This window comes from Armigeres subalbatus, chromosome 2 (genome assembly GCF_024139115.2).
Source record: "Armigeres subalbatus isolate Guangzhou_Male chromosome 2, GZ_Asu_2, whole genome shotgun sequence".
Lineage (NCBI taxonomy): Eukaryota > Metazoa > Arthropoda > Insecta > Diptera > Culicidae > Armigeres > Armigeres subalbatus.
In genome coordinates this window covers 276,215,796-276,233,316 of record NC_085140.1, presented here as the reverse complement: position 1 = coordinate 276,233,316, position 17,521 = coordinate 276,215,796, and the positions used below count along the sequence as shown (strand labels likewise).

The window sequence follows — 17,521 nt, the reverse complement described above, 5'->3', positions numbered from 1 at the left end:
ACTAAATTTCCACAGAAAACTCGTTTTAAATTCAAATTGCAATTCGTCTAATTTTTCACAGTTTTCTCGTCTAACTATCAACAGGAATTTTGTCTACACTTCCATATTCTTGTATTAATATTGACAAGGAACGACGTAAAACTAGTCTAAATTTCGAAACGGGAAATTCGTCTATATTTCCACGTGCAACTGGTCCTTATTTCCAGTTGTCGCGGGGAACTCGTATTAATTGCTATAGGAATTTTCTCCAAATTTCAACTGTAAACTCGTCTTAATTTTCACGAGAAACTAGTCTTTATTTCCACAGAAAACTCGTCTAAATTTCCACAGGAAGCTTGTTAAAGCTTTCACGGGAAGCTAGTCTAAATTTTCACGGGAAATTAGTCTGAATTGCTGCGCAAATCTCGTATTAAATTGACTCTCGCCTAACTTTCTACGGAAAATTCGTCTAAATGTCCACAAGAAACTCATAATAATTTCCACAATTTCGACGGAAAACTCCTCCAAATTCCTATCAGAAAATTGGTTCTATTTCTTTTAAAACCCATTTGATCTGCTCCAAGCAATAATCTCAACATTTTCGAGTTCAGTTATCATTATAAGGTCCTTTTAAACAAATTTACTGAATGTGTGCTTTATTTTTATTAATAATATCCTCAAGACGACGCCGGAGCTAGAACACGCCTTTCGAACCTAGGCCTCCGACATCGACTTCCATGTGCATGTTTAATGGCTGACGTTAGGGTCTTCACACAAGGGTGTGATAGTTTGCAGACTCGTGCTTCAACATACGCCCCAATCGTATAACTCAACGGATCAAGATCCGGGGCCACAAATCTTTCGACAAAAATATCATGTTGTGCTTCAGCCATTGTTGGGTCGATTGGACATGTGACATGGTGCTCCATCATGCTGTAGGACAACGTTTTGATCCTCGGAGAATTTGGCCTTCCCACAGGGAAGCAATTGGCTCTTAAAAATATTTTTTTTTTCTCATAAATTTTGACTTCCTTGGTAAGTTTTCTGATGGAACGCACCAGGTTGCGAGCAATCTTTCCACGAGCCGATTTGATCACATTTGGCATACGTGCAAAGCACGAACGTCCACTTCCCGGCTTCCCCTGCTTAGACCTATTCTGCAGAGACATTTTAAGGCGATAAAATGAAGCCAAAAGACATCCTACCACCATAGCAATCTTATTCGACGTCTTCTGGGCGAGCAACAAACTGGTAATCACTTCTTTTGGGTACACTTTTACAAATTTACAATACAACAATTACAATCTCTTGGTGCGGCATTTGAAAGTTAACATGTACAAATATACTTTTAACTTTTAATTTCCACTTGCAGCTCGTCTGGTTTTCCTCGGTTTACTCGTCTAAATTTCCACCGGAAATTTGTTATTATTGCCTCTTGAAATCCGATTAAATTTCACAAACATATTCGCCGATTGCATTCAATTTGAATATTAACATTCTTTACGTGACTATTTCAACGTGCTTTGAGAACCACCCTACCATCTTTCTGTTAATTTATAATATATCTGCAGAACCGTCTGCTCTAGTCATTCCTTGCCCTAGGTCAAACTGAAAGTCCTTATCGCATCCGCAAACAAAATATGAGCAAACATAAATACCTGCTCTGCATTTTCAAATGCAACCCCACTAGACGAAGCGCTATCTCTCGTGCAAGATAACCCAAATTTTTAAAACAAACTTCATCACTCAAAAACGCCATCGGCCGCCATCCTCACGCTGGCTGTTTGATTAATGCCTTGATTATGGCCGCCTCTCCGCCGACGGTATTCTGTATCCTTCGTCTTCCACAAACCATCATCGTGTCCACAGTGTGGACGAACAATTTAACGGCGAACAAACAGTGCAAGCTGTTTCATTCGAAAGTCCGTTCCAAAACAACAACACAACTCCCCCAATCCCGAGGGACACCACACCGCTCCTCTGCCGGCTGTAGATGGCTGCTCTGCTGCTGGTGAATGGCTCAGTTCGAGTCACATTGCCGTCGTCTTCGCGTTGATCGCGTGCTGCCCTGTCCTGTCAGTCTACCAACTGTCACGTCGCGTTCATCGGATCAGTGACTGTCATCGCCTCTGCCGTTCCGTTTTTCCGTGGAAAAGGTATAAAAATCAAATTCGAAAGGAACTTCCATCGGCCGCTGACCGAACATAACCGACCTCGAAACTAGAGCAAAGGGAATGTGACCAGCACCGCAGTGTCACTGCGCCAATGCTGGAGTTCGTTTTAGGGATTTTGCACCCGAGCGGGTGTTGATGCGATGGTGACCATCAGCAGCAGCGTGGTGAAGTGCTACACAATCGCTCGAAAACCTCGCTCTCAATTTAACGTTTGCGCGCGCATTGATCTTTCACTTTACGGGAAACAGACTGCAGAGGAAAAACAACTATCGCCGAAGCCGGTGCCGATTTTAATGTTTTTGTTTACCATCTTTCACACTGGCGCTGACGCCGATCGTGGTGAGAGGGGATTGTTGTCCACCGAAAAAAAAACGAAACTCTGTTGCGATCTAGGGCGTCCCGTAGGCGCACTCGGCCAAGGGCTTCGACATCCTTCGATCGCTCGACAAAGCGCGGTGAATGGAAGCGACTTGCACGTGCGACGGAGGCACACCGGTGAATGCCCAAAAACCGTACAAATGAGCTTCATTAACCTTGCAATTAATTTCCTTTCTTCAGCTGGCGTTTTGGGGCTCGTGGGAGACAATCTCTTCCCGACGATATGGTCGTGAGCGGTGAATGGTGCTGCGGTTGCTACAACTTAATTTTTTCGACAGATGCACGACCATAGTCAATGACAGCCAAACATGCGTGGCTCTGCGTGTGCGGGACTGTAACCACCCCCGCAATCCATACGGCCATCTCAAGCAAGGATATCAACCTTTCTTAATCTGCCTGATTTGCGCCAGGCTGTTCAATGTTAATTCTATATGGCTACAAAACTAAAACTTAATTCAATTTCCGTAAACAAGGGCTACGCTTACTGACTCCTATTTGGGACCCAATATCAACCTGTGTTAATTTGTCTGACGATCTGCGATAGGATGGCAATATTTAAATTAGTTCGCTAAAATTCCTACAAAGTTTTTTGTCACTATTTATTACTTCCACACTAACAGAAAATCACTAACAGCATTTCCGTTTTGTTCTCCTTACAGATACAAAAGTAGCCGGGGTCCGGTGCTAAGGTCAAGCGATCGCCGCCGTCCACAGAGTATATCGTCATCCACCTCAACGTTACTGCCCCGCGTGGTCCTGAACCGCATCGATCCCCGTGAGTTTGAGCGCATTCGAGTTTCGTACAAGGTTGCCATCCGAAGCACCCGCAGCAGTCGTACTAATAGCGGGGCTCACCCTGGCATGAACATGGGCCAAAAGATCAGTGGAGGTGTCAAAACGGTCAGCAGCCGCGACCAACCATCGCCCTTTATCCCGAAGATCCCGCGCGAACTGGCGGCGCACTTCCAGCGTCCGGCCCGACTTGATCTCCTGCTCGATATGCCACCGGCCGCTCGCGAAACGCAGATCAAATACTCCTGGAACTCGGAGGACCGCTCGCTCAATGTGTTTGTGAAGGAGGACGACAAGATGACATTCCACCGGCACCCGGTGGCACAGAGCACAGACTGCATACGGGGCAAGGTGGGCTCCACCAAGGGACTGCACGTGTGGGAAGTGTTCTGGTCGACGCGGCAGCGAGGTACACATGCTGTGATCGGTGTTGCCACATCCGAGGCACCACTCCACTCCGTAGGTTATCAAAGTCTGGTCGGTTCGAACGACCAGAGTTGGGGCTGGGACTTGGGGCGCAATATGCTGTACCACAACTCGAAAACCTGCCCCGGCGTCACGTACCCCGCGATACTTAAGCCAGACGAGACCTTCCTAGTGCCGGACAAATTCCTAGTAGCGTTAGACATGGACGAGGGAACGCTCAGTTTCATCGTCGACGGTCAGTATCTGGGGGTGGCATTCCGGGGGCTCAAGGGACGAAAGCTCTACCCGATCGTGTCCGCCGTCTGGGGGCACTGCGAAATCACCATGAAGTACATCGGTGGCCTCGATCGTAAGTATCCATTCCCTTTTTATTCAATTGCCGTTGGAAATTTGAAACGACTACTCAAAAGTTTGACATTCGATTCGAGCGGCGCCATTCGCAGGCTGACGTCAAACCCAAACAACAGCCAACACGATCCGGCGGAGCGCAGCAATTTTTCCATTTGTTTTTTTTATTCAGAGCCGTACTGAACCTTAGCCTTCGCGGCATCCAAGGTTAAGCTTTTGTGGGTAATTGATTTTGCCGAAATCGATCGAAACCAAAAACAATCGATACCTTTATGAGCATGTTTACAATCACTTTTTTTTTGCTGCTTCAACGAAAGGGTTTTATTTTTGGGCGGTCAAGCAACTATCCTTTTTGGGCGTCGGATAACTTTCTGATTTTTGTTTTTATTTTGGGTTGACCGAACGCAATGTAAACAAATGGGTGGAATAATTAGGTGGCGTCGTCGATTGGAATGGTTGGCACGAACGGGTTGTAATCCTTGCGCGGCGGGTAATGACGGATTTGGGAAAGTGATGCGGATATTTTGGTGAACGTTTACCATTGCTATTGTAATGCATCAATGTCAGCTAAATATATCCTAAATTCTGGTAAAAGTCCTTCAGAAACCGAATTTTGAAAGTTGTTTTCCGTGACTATAGTTCTGACTGGATAGCTTTTCGAATAGTTGGAAAATTTAAATGCGACTTCGAGATTCTTATTGTTTGGAGTGGAAATAAAGAAATTAGAATCAAATCTGAATCCAATCCAATTTCAATCCTAATGCAGTCCAAATCAAAATGCAATCGAAATCCAATCCAAATCTAATCCAAATCGATTCCAAATCCAATCCAAATCCAATCCAAATCCAAATACAATCCAAATCCAATCCAATCTAAATCCAATCCAAATCCAATCCAAATGCAAACCAAATCCGATCAAAATCAAATCCAATCCAAATCAAACCAATCCAAACCAAACCAAACCAATCCAAACCAAATCCAAACCAATCCAAATCTAAACCAATCCAAACCAAACCAATCCAAACCAATCCAAACCCATCCAAATCCAATCCATATCCAATCCAAACCAATCCATATCCAATCCAAACCAATCCAAACCAATCCAAATCAAATCCAAACCAATCCAATCCAAACCAATCCAAACCAATCCAAACCAATCCAAACCAATGCAAATTCAATCCAAATCGAATCCAAATCGATCCCAAACCAACCAAACCAACCAAACCAATCCAAACCAATCCAAATCCATCCAAACCAATCCAAACCAACCAATGCAAACCAAATCCAATCCAAATCAAACCAATCCAATCCAAACCAATCCAAATCCAAATCCAAATCCAATCCAAACCAAATCCAAACCAATCCAAATCCAAACCAATCCAAAATCCAAATCAATCCAAATCCAAACCAATCCAAATCCAATCCAAACCAATCCACATCCAATCCAAACCAATCCAAATCCAATCCAAACCAATCCAAACCAATCAATCCAAATCAAATCCAACCAATCCAATCCAAACCAATCCAAACCAATCCAAATCCAATCCAAACCAATCCAACCAATCCAAACCAATCCAAACCAATCCAAACCAATCCAAACCAATCCAAGTTCAATCCAAACCAATCCAAATGCAATCCAAATCTAATCCAAATCCAATCCGAATCCAATCCAAACCCAATCTAAATCCATTCCAAATCAAATTCAAATCCAATCCAAATCCAATCCAAATCCAATCCAAATCCAATCCAAATCCAATCCAAATCCAATCCAAATCCAATCCTATCCAAATCCAATCCAAATCCAATCCAAATCCAATCCAAATCCAATCCAAATCCAATCCAAATCCAATCCAAATCCAATCCAAATCCAATCCAAATGCAATCCAAATCTAATCCAAATCCAATCCGAATCCAATCCAAACCCAATCTAAATCCATACCAAATCAAATCCAAATCCAATCCAAATCTAATCCAAATCGAATCCAAATCCAATCCAAATCCAATTCAAATTCAATTCAAATCCATTCTAAATCCAATCCAAACCTAATCCAAATCCAATCCAATTTCAATACAAATCCAAATTCAAACCAAATAAAATTCAAATTAAATCCTAAATCAATCCAATTCCAATCCAAATCCAATTCCAATCCAAATCCAATCCAAATCCAACCCAAGTCCAATCCAAATCCCCTCCAAATTCAATCCAAGTCCAATTCAAATCCTTTCCAAACCCAATCCAAATCGAATCCAAATCAAATTCAAATCCAATCCAAATCCAATCCAAATCCAATCCAAATCCAATCCAAATCCAATCCAAATCTAATCCAAATTCAATCCAAATCCAATCCAATCCTAATTCAATCCAAATCCAAATCCAATCCTAATGCAAATCCAAATCCAAATCCAATTTAAATCCAATCCAAATCCAATCCAACCCAAATCCAATCCAAATCCAATCCAAATGCAATCCAAATCCAATCCAAATCCAATTTGAATCCCATCCAAACCCAATCCAAATCCATACCAAAACAAATCCAAATCCAATCCAAATCTATTCCAAATCGAATCCAAATCCAAATCAAACCAATCCACATCCAATTCAAACCAATCCAACCAACCCAAGTCCAATCCAAACCACCCAAACCAATCCAAGTCCAATCCAAATCCAATCCAAACCAATCCAAATCCAACCCAAGTCCAACCCAACGCCAATCCAAATCCAATCCAAATCCAATCCAACCCGAATCAAAATTTAATCCAAATACAATCCAAACCAATCCAAATCTAAATCCAATCCAAATGCAAATCCAACCAATCCAAATCCAATTCAAGTCCAATCCAATCCAAATCCATTCCAAATCCAATCTAAATCCAATCCAAATCCAATCCAATTCCAATCCGAATCCAATCCAAATCCATACCAAATCAAACCAAACAATCCAAATCTAATCCAAATCCAATCCAAATCAAATCCAAATCCAATCCAAATCTTTCCAAACCCAATCCAAATAAAATCCAAACCAATCCAAATCAAATCCAAATCGAATCCAAACCAATTCAAACCCAATACAAATCTAATCCAAACCAATCCAAACCCAATCCATATCCAATCCAAACCAATCCAACCAATCCAAATCTAATCCAAACCAATCCAAATCCAACCAAACCAATCCAAACCAATCCAAATCCCATCCAAATCCAACCAAAATCCAAACCAAATCAACCAATCCAAATCCAAACCAATCCAAACCAACCAAACCAATCCAAACCAATCCAAATCCAAACCAAATCCAAACCAACCAACCAATCTAAAACCTCGAATCCCATCCAAACCCAATCCAAATCCAATCCAAACCACCAAACAAACCAAACCAATCCAAATCTAATCCAAATCCAATCAAACCAATTCAAACCAATCCAAATCCAATTCAAACCAATCCAAACCAATCCAAGTCAATCCAAACAATCCAAACCAATCCAAACCAATCCAAATCCAACCCAAACCAATCCAAGTCCAATCCAAACCAATCCAATCCAACCAACCCAAGTCCAACCCAAGTCCAATCCAAATCGAATCCAAACCAATCCAAACCGATCAAAATTCAATCCAACCAAATCCAAATCCAAATCCAATCCAAACTAAACCAATCCAAACGCAAATCCAACCAATCCAAATCCAATCCAAACCAATTCAACCAACCAATCCAAACCAATCCAAATCCAATCCAAACCAATCCAAACCAATCCAACCAATCCAAACCAATCCAACCAATCCAATTCCAATCCGAATCCAATCCAAACCATACCAAATCAATCCAAACACAATCCAAATCTAATCCAAATCAAATCCAAGTCCAATAAAACCCTATCCAAACCCAATCCAAACACAATCCAAATCCAATCCAAATCCAATCCAAATCTAATCCAAATCCAATCCAAATCAAATCCAAATCAAATCCAAATCCAATCCAAAATCCAATCTGAATCCAATCCAAAACCAATCCAAATCTATACCAAATCAAATCCAAATCCAATCCACATCTAATCCAAATCGAATCAAAATCCAATTCAAATCTAAGCCAAATCCAATTCAAATCCAACCCAAATCCAATCCAAACCCAATCCAATTCAAACCCAATCCAAATCGAATCCAAATCCAATTCAAATCCAATCCAAACCCAATCCAAATCCAATCCAAACCAATCAAAATCCAATCCAAATCCAATCCAAACCAACCAAACCAATCCAAATCCAATCCACATTCAATCCAAACCAATCCAAATTTAATCCAATCCAATCCAAACCAATCCAAACCAATCCAAACTCAATCCAACCAATCCAAATCAATCCAAATCCAATCCAAATCTAATCTAAACCAAGTCCAATCCAACCAATTCAAACCAATCCAACCCAATCCAAAAACCCAATCCAACCAATCCAATTCCAAAACAAGTCCAATCCAAATGCGATCCAAATTAATCCAAGTCCAATTCAAATTCAATCCAACTTCAAATCCAAATCTAATCCAAACCAATCCTAACCAATCCAAACCAATCCAAATCCAATCCAAATAACCAATCCAAATCCCAAACCAATCAAATCCAACCAAACCAATCCAAACCAATCCAAACCAATCCAAATCCAATCAATCCAACAAATCCAATCCAAACCAATCCAAATTCAATCCAAACCAATCCAAACCAAACCAAATCCAAATCCAATCCAAACCAATCCAAACCAATCCAAACCAATCCAAACCAATCCAAATCCAATCCAATCCAAACCAATCAAATCCAAACCAATCCAAATCCAATCCAAATTCAACCAAATCTAATCCAAACTAATCCAAACCAATCCAACCAAATTCAATCCAAACCAATCCAAACCAATCCAAACCAATCCAAACCAATCCAAATCCAATCCAACCAATCCAAACCAATCCAAACCAATCCAAACCAATCCAATCCAATCTAAACCAATCCAAACCAAACGCAATCCAAACCAATCTAAACCATTTCGAATCCCATCCAAACCCAATCCAAATCCATACCAAAACAAATCCAAATCCAATCCAAATCTAATCCAAATCGAATCCAAATCCAATCCACATCCAATTCAAATCCAATCCAAATCCAACCCAAGTCCAATCCAAATCCACTCCAAATTCAATCCAAGTCCAATCCAAATCCAATCCAAATCCAATCCAAATCCAATCCAAGTCCAACCCAAGTCCAATCCAAATCGAATCCAAATCCAATCCAAATCCGATCAAAATTCAATCCAAATACAATTCAATCCAAATTCAATCCAAATCTAAATCCAATCCAAATGCAAATCTAAATCCAATCCAAATCTAATTCAAGTCCAATCCAATCCAAATCCAATCCAAATTCAATCTAAATCCAATCCAAATCCAATCCAATTCCAATCCGAATCCAATCCAAATCCATACCAAATCAAATCCAAATACAATCCAAATCTAATCCAAATCAAATCCAAATCAAATCCAAGTCCAATCCAAATCCTTTCCAAACCCAATCCAAATAAAATCCAAATCCAATCCAAATCAAATCTAAATCGAATCCTAATTCAATTCAAACCCAATACAAATCTAATTCAAATCCAATCCAAACCCAATCCATATCCAATCCAAATCCAATCCAAATCCAATCCAAATCCAATCCAAATCTAATCCAAATTCAATCCAAATCCAATCCAAATCCAATCCAATCCAAATCTAAATCCAATCCAAATGCAAATCCAAATCTAAATCCAATCCAAATCCAAATCCAATCCAAATCCAATCCAATCCAATCTAAATCCAATCCAAATCCAAATGCAATCCAAATCCAATCCAAATCCAATTTGAATCCCATCCAAACCCAATCCAAATCCATACCAAAACAAATCCAAATCCAATCCAAATCTAATCCAAATCGAATCCAAATCCAATTCAAATCCAATCCACATCCAATTCAAATCCAATCTAAATCCAATCCAAGTCCAATCCAAATCCACTCCAAACCAATCCAAGTCCAATCCAAACCAATCCAAACCAATCCAACCAAACCCAAGTCCAACCCAAGTCCAATCCAAATCGAATCCAAACCAATCCAAACCGATCAAAATTCAATCCAAATACAATTCAATCCAAATCTAAACCAATCCAAATGCAAATCTAACCAATCCAAACCAATCCAAATCTAATTCAAACCAATCCAATCCAAACCAATCCAAATCCAATCCAAACCAATCCAAATCCAACCCAAATTCAATCAAAATCCAAAGCCAATCCCAAACCAATCCAATTCCAATCCAAACCCAATCCAAATCCAAACCAAATCAAATCCAAATACAATCCAAATCTAATCCAAATCAAATCCAAGTCCAATCCAAATCCTTTCCAAACCCAATCCAAATAAAATCCAAATCCAATCCAAATCAAATCCAAATCCAATCCTAATTCAATTCAAACCCAATACAAATCTGATCCAAATCCAATCCAAAATCCAATCTGAATCCAATCCAAAACCAATCCAAATCTATACCAAATCAAATCCAAATCCAATCCACATCTAATCCAAATCGAATCAAAATCCAATTCAAATCTAAGCCAAATCCAATTAAAAATCCAACCCAAACCAATCCAAACCCAATCCAATTCAAACCTAATCCTAATCAAATCCAAATCCAATCTGAGTCCAATCCAAACCCAATTCAAACCAATCCAAATCCAATCAAAAATCCAATCCAAACCAATCCAAACCAATTCAAACCAATCCACATTCAATCCTAATTCCAATCCAAATCCAATCCAAATCCAATCCAAACCCAATCCAAATCCAATCCAAATACAATCCAAATCAAATCCAAATCCAATCTGAATATAATCCAAATCCAATCCTAATCCAATTCAAATCCAATCCAAACCCAATCCAAACCCAATCCAAATCCAATCCAAATCCAAAACAAGTCCAATCCAAATCCGATCCAAATTTTAATCCAAGTCCAATTCAAATTCAATCCAATTCCAATCCAAATCTAATCCAAATCCAATCCTAATCCAATTCAAATCCAATCCAAATCCAATCCAAATCTAATCCAAATCCAATCCAAATCCATTTCAAATCCAATCCAAATTCAATTCAAATGTAATCCAAATCCAATCCAAATTCAATCCAACCAATCCAAATCTAAATCCAAACCAAACCAATCCAAACCAATCCAAACCAATCCAAACCAATCCAAATCCAATCCAATCCAAATCCAAATTCAATCCAAATCCTATCCAAATGCAATCCAAATCCAATCCAAATCTAATCCAAATCTAATCCAAATCTAATCCAAATCGAATCCAAATCTAATTCAAATCCAACCCAACTCCAATCCAAATCGAATCCGAATCCAATCCAAACCCAATCCACATCTAAGCTAATTCCAATCCAAATTCAATCCAAGTCCAATCCAAATCCTATCCAAACTCAATCCAAATTCAATCCAAATTTAATCCAAATCCAATCCAAATCCAATCCAAATCCAATCCACATTCAATCCTAATTCCAATCCAAATCCAATCCAAAACCAATCCAAATTCAATCCGAATCCAATCCAAATAGAATTCAAATCAAATCCAAACCCAATCCAAATCTAATCCAAATCCAATCCTAATCCATTTCAAATCAAATCCAAACCCAATCCAAATCCAAAACAAGTCCAATCAAAATCCAATCCAAATTCAATTCAAGTCCAATCCAATTCCTATCCAAACCCAATCCAAATCCAATCCAAATCCAATCCAAACTCAATCCAAATTCAATCCAAATTCAATCCAAATCCAGTCCAAATCCAATCCAAATCCAATCAAAACTCAATCCAAATCCAATCGAATCAGTACAATTCCAATCCAAATTCAATCCAAATCAAATTCAAATCTAATCCAAATCCAATCCTAATCCAATTCAAATCCAATCCAAATTCAATAGAAATTCAATCCAAAGCCAATTCAAATCCAATCCGAATCCAATTCCAATCCAAACCAAATCCATTCCAAATTCAATTCAAATATACTCCAAATGCGGTTTGAACCAAACCGAAAATAAATTAAGTGACTTATGGATTTTTTCTCACGCGTTTTTGTTGGTTTAAAAGCAAACGAATTTGAAGTCAAACTTTTGATGGGAAACGAAAAAAATGTAAAACTTGAAACGATTGTACTAACCTTCATTTTTCTATTCATTTTAGCTGAACCACTGCCACTGATGGACCTGTGCCGGCGAGTCGTCCGCCAGAAAATCGGCCGAACGCACATGGAGGAGCGCATCGAACAGCTCCAGCTGCCACAGTCGATGAAAACCTATCTGCTCTATCGGGATCGAAGATAATAGACAACCCAAAAGCCGACTATTAATTATTTAATAATAAATATTATCGCTTATTATTATAATTATTGGATAGATATTAATTTTCTCCAACTCCTCATCCTCTGCCGCCACCGCCGGATTAACTGATCAGGGAAAGCAAGCGAAACGCGTGACGATTGCACGACACTGAGAAGAACACACAAAGCTGCAGATCAAGACCCGCAAAAATCGGTTATCGTTTTTTACAAAAGGCAGTGCTATTTGAGTTTGCAGGACAGGGAGGAAGCGATAGGTCTTTTTTGCAAGTAAACTGACACAAACTCCGTGCGAATAGGGATATGTTTTTCCCCACAATCTCACATTTTTAAGTAATACGGACTCTGCGATAAGTAAACTCTAAGGAAATAGTAACTTTAGGAGAAAACGTAAAAACTACAGATGCAAAATAACAGAAAACTAAGTATATATATTGGAGAAAAATATATAAAAAAAGGCAAAACATATTTTCACTTTTAGAGAGCTGTAAAAAGAGGATGGAAGAGAGAGGAACGTGTAAGATAGCGAATCGAAATCAAAAGGCGCCAGCACTTTTTTGATTTTAGCAATTGTAAAAAATATAAGAGAGGAAAATGGCTGACTTATCCCTTTTAATCCGTTATTTTTTGTCTCTAACCAACACTACAACCCCCACCCCCCCCCTCTTCGAGTAAAGTAAACCAATCCCGCAAGAAACACACAATGAACAAAACGGTGGAAAACATAATGTGTTCTGTTTTTAAGCTTTTAATCTGTATAGTAAACCTAGGCGTCAGAAACAAAGGATCCGAAGAACTGATGAACACTACCAGAAGAAAACAAACAAGATGAACCAGGAAATACAAGAACAATACAAAACAAACGTAAACAAACGAAATGCTACTTCTTTTTTGCATTTATCATCCGAAGCCGTGCTCAGAGGATGATCACCGTTCTTCCATGATCTACGACATAAGGCACAGGAGAAAAACATAGAACACAAATAGAAACACGGAAGCGCAGCATAGGACTGACGAAGCAGAACGGGGTCCGTTCGCGTCTTAGGGCAATACGCGCGTTAAGGAAACCAGGCCAGATCACAATGTACTATTTATTAACTTCCGTGAACGGGACGGAACGAAACCGACTAGGAAACGCCACCCACGGGTTGATCGGCCGGATTGACCCCAAAAGTGCACAACACTGAACAAAAGAGACAAGCAAGGAACCACAAGCAACAAGAACAAGACATAAAATATGGAATCCGTGTGATTATTTTTTTTATTATTTGAAGTGATTTAAACTTAGATTGAGTAATTAAACTTTATTAGGATCAAGTAAGCAAGTGGGGACGAGTGAATGTGATCGATGCGAGAGAGCGATCGAGGAACCGAATTCGGGATGAGTATGGCGTCAATAAATCTTAGGGTCTTAAGCGTCTGATAAGCGATAGCGAGCGGGTGAGAGCGAGGGTACTGTGCACGAGCATCTAAATAGGCTCATGTTTTCCAATTTGGGACCGAGTGAAAATTATTGGTACGAGCGGTGCGTGAGAATGCGAGAGGCTCAGTCAATGTGCGACTATTCTAGCAGTGTAGGGAATATGAATAATTAAAAAAAAAGTATCGAACTAGTAGGAGAAGATCACAGAATATTTTGATTATACGTCGAAACTTTGAACAATCGGAATCGGAAATCATGGAAACGTCTAGATTTGAGTCGGGACAGGGAATCTTCTCTCAGTTCTGTTCTGGCATCCATGGAACGAGCTCTTATTTTTGAAGAGCACTTTTCCAGTCACAATTCTTAAGCAGTACCGACTGAAATCTGACTTCCTAAATGAGAATAACTTGAATGAACCCATCACCTGCAGAAATTCTCCTCTCTTCAGAAAACAAGTTTAATTTACCTTATTCGGCAGCTCAAAATGTACAACTCTCTTGATTCGGGTGCATCTTCCGCGGTCTGAGCAGTGATGATCTAAACTGGTTTATTGTTAATTGGAAATTTTAGTTGCCATAAATGAAATCAATCTCAAAGAAATCAGTTACTGCATTATTCGTATTTGAGCAGAAGAAAAACCGACCAGGAGAAGAAACCCGAGTTGAAACTGTACAGTCCTAAAGGGAATCCTAGTTTTCCTAAAAAATTTCCATTCAAATACCCGTTAGGCAACAAATCGTCTCTCCAGCTAAAAAGAAAGAGAACAAAGTTGTGAAGTGATTTTTATTTTTATTTTTAGGTTTCTTTGTATAAAAATCCGCTTTCTTCTGTTTAACCTCTTCTTTGTTCAATTTATTTTCATTTTTTTGATTATATAGTATAAAACGAGAAATAGTCAAAATATAGATAAATGATTTTTATATGAACGTTTATGAGTTTTATTGTTTTCAAAACCTTCCATCCGCCAACCGTCCCAACACTGATGTCCACTATTAATGTTCATAGAGGTACAAGAGGTCCTTTCTTCCATTAGGTTGTGCAAGGATTTATCTTGGTCTAGTTTTTGTAGGAGAATTATTTTTGAGCGCGATGATCAGATCAGTCCACAAACTCCACAAGAGATACGGTGTAAGATCGTCCAGTTATTCATAGTCAAAATTAAGAAATAATTCGGATCACCCATCTGTATCATAGTTTTTAGCGCCCAAAAATCTATATTTATGCTAATCTATAAATATTTTAGAACCAGTAAATTAATAAATGCATTTGAGCTGGATTCTCCTCTCAAATCATCACTCACCTTTTCAAAACATTAGCTGACTCCACATCATGATTTTCATCGAACGACATTTCCGTTCAACACTTGGCAAAGCCCTTTTCCATATATTCACCTACGTATCAGAAAACAAGCGCATTCGTCTTCGAGGTAGTAGTCTGAAGTCTGGACTGAAGGCTTCCACAACACTACTCCCAGACCCAATCAAACTGATGGTGAACGGCTCGGGATCCCGAAGTGATCCGAAAATTAAAAATATACTTTCATGCATTCATGGGATTGCTATTACCAATTTGCAAATAACTTTTTTCAATTATTATATACAATCAGAGCAGTGGCATGCCCTCCCGAAACTTGTATTGGGCGGCCCCCTTTACTTTCTGAGGGAATTAAAATGTGCAATGTTTCACATTTATCAAACAATTTGAATCTTACCTAAAGAATTAACTCGTTAAAAACGATGCAGAACGGGCTGGAATATTGTTAAAACTGTTGAAAGTACTTCACGGTCGACTGTAAAGTACACGATGGAGAAAAAAGGCTTGAGAGCGCGACTAATTATTTATAAAAGTCTGATATTTAGAACAAAATGAGTAGAATGGATTCAGAATTACCATTTTTTTGCGAGATGCATCAATGTTATATTTGATTCGTGATTTCCATTGGCCCAAATCCTGTCTACTAAACAGCTTTTTTTTGGAAAAGAAAAAGATTTTCTAAAATATTTAATAAACCTACGCAAATCCATTAAACAAGCAAAAAAAAACAATTTTAGCTGAATAAGCTATTTTTGAACTGAAGAAGACTATTTTTGTCCATACAAATGCTTTACCTACCTCAAATGTTTGTTGGGGCACTATTAGATTGATTACTACCACTGAGCATGAGCATAAGCATGATTGATCGCTCGTGGTCGCTACTCTGATGATTCAGTAAACATCCTCAGTCTGAGGAACTGATGATCCAAATTATATGCAAAGCAATACTGGCCACGTCCGAGTGCAGATCAATCGGGGATTGGAAAGGAATTTTATCTAATGAAACTCGTTTGGATGAAAGCCGAAGACTCCTTTGCACTCTCACGAGTAATCTCTGGGAGTTTGGAATAGGGGCAGGTTTATTGTCGGAGCCGTCTTGCTGAACGATTTGCTAAACTACGTGTATGATTGAATTAATCACTTAGTTTTGGCTGACTACACATATCTATATGGTTGCTACTCCGCGGTTGACCAGAATCAGTGAAATTGCACAAAGTAATTTGAATGATTAACTAGGACGCAAGTAATTAAATTATCAATAAGGGCGTCGACCACATACTTGCAGTCGTTTAGGAAGAGGTAAAGAATATTAGTAGGTGGTTTTTGCTATTTGAAGACCGTGTTAACCTCTGCGTCTCCCCAAAAACCACAGGGAGGATAACTCCGCCAGTAATACAAAAATAAAGATACAATTCATTGAGAATAACCCTTTCCATTTCCAAATTTGTATCTTCAAGCTTTCAATGATTTGTTCCGACCAAAAAAAGAAATATTTGGTATATGTGGTGGTTGCATTAGACTGCTTTTATAATAAATTTTGCGTAATTGAAGAAAAAAATATATTTATAGAGAAAAACACTTCTTTTTTAAGATTCATGCATTAATCATATGTAACTTTTTTATGTTTTTTCTAATGTGAATTTTGGAGCCTGGCCCAATTCTGCACAACGCAAATTTGATCTGTTTAAATCTATTATTTACTTTAAAAACCGGAAATATATAACCAATAAAAGTAATATTTGTATTACTATGAAAAGAATAAAGTATATGAAAATACAAATATTGAGAGGTTCGTGAAATATGGAAAAATAGTAGATTTAAATTTCCATAGAATTTTAGTTGTATGGGGATTCACGTTTGCCTTGCACGCGAATGATCAAATCTCGCGTGATTTTTGAAAACGTCGTAAGTCCAAATGAGAGACTCTCTTTCATTACGCTCTCTTTGGCTAATATCTAGGCTAGTTTGAAATTTGTTGCAATATTTTCACCTCAGCACACTAGACAAAGCAATTTTCTTAAGATCGGTGCTGGAAAATCCAATGTAAATGTTAGAATGGCTTTGTGATAATCGAAAGAGAAAGTAAACAAAGAGAGCCTCTCTTTTGGACTTACGACGTTTTCAAAAATCTCGCGAGAAATGATCATAGAAATCGCTCTCAATAGATAACGAACAACGATAAAAGAAAGGCAAAAACTGTTTGAATCCAAACAAGCCATGATAACAAACTTATCAAGCTTGTAAACAAGTGCGAAAAAACAGAATCTGATAGGCAGCCTCCAAAGAGAAGTG

At 38.8% G+C, this 17,521-nt stretch overlaps 1 protein-coding gene across 7 annotated transcripts in view; it reads left to right on the top strand.

Annotated features, from left to right (window-relative positions):
- Window positions 1-14,841, top strand: part of LOC134212280 (protein gustavus-like) — a 748,069-nt gene extending 733,228 nt beyond the window's left edge. For all 7 annotated transcript variants that reach the window (XM_062689991.1, XM_062689990.1, XM_062689989.1 and 4 more), the window contains 2 exons: window positions 3,191-4,098; window positions 12,339-14,841. In XM_062689991.1, the coding sequence (XP_062545975.1) occupies window positions 3,393-4,098; window positions 12,339-12,478 (846 nt within the window). In that variant the 5' untranslated portion in view covers window positions 3,191-3,392 and the 3' untranslated portion in view covers window positions 12,479-14,841. The remainder of the gene's footprint in view (window positions 1-3,190; window positions 4,099-12,338) is intronic.
- Window positions 14,842-17,521: the final 2,680 nt, after the last annotated feature.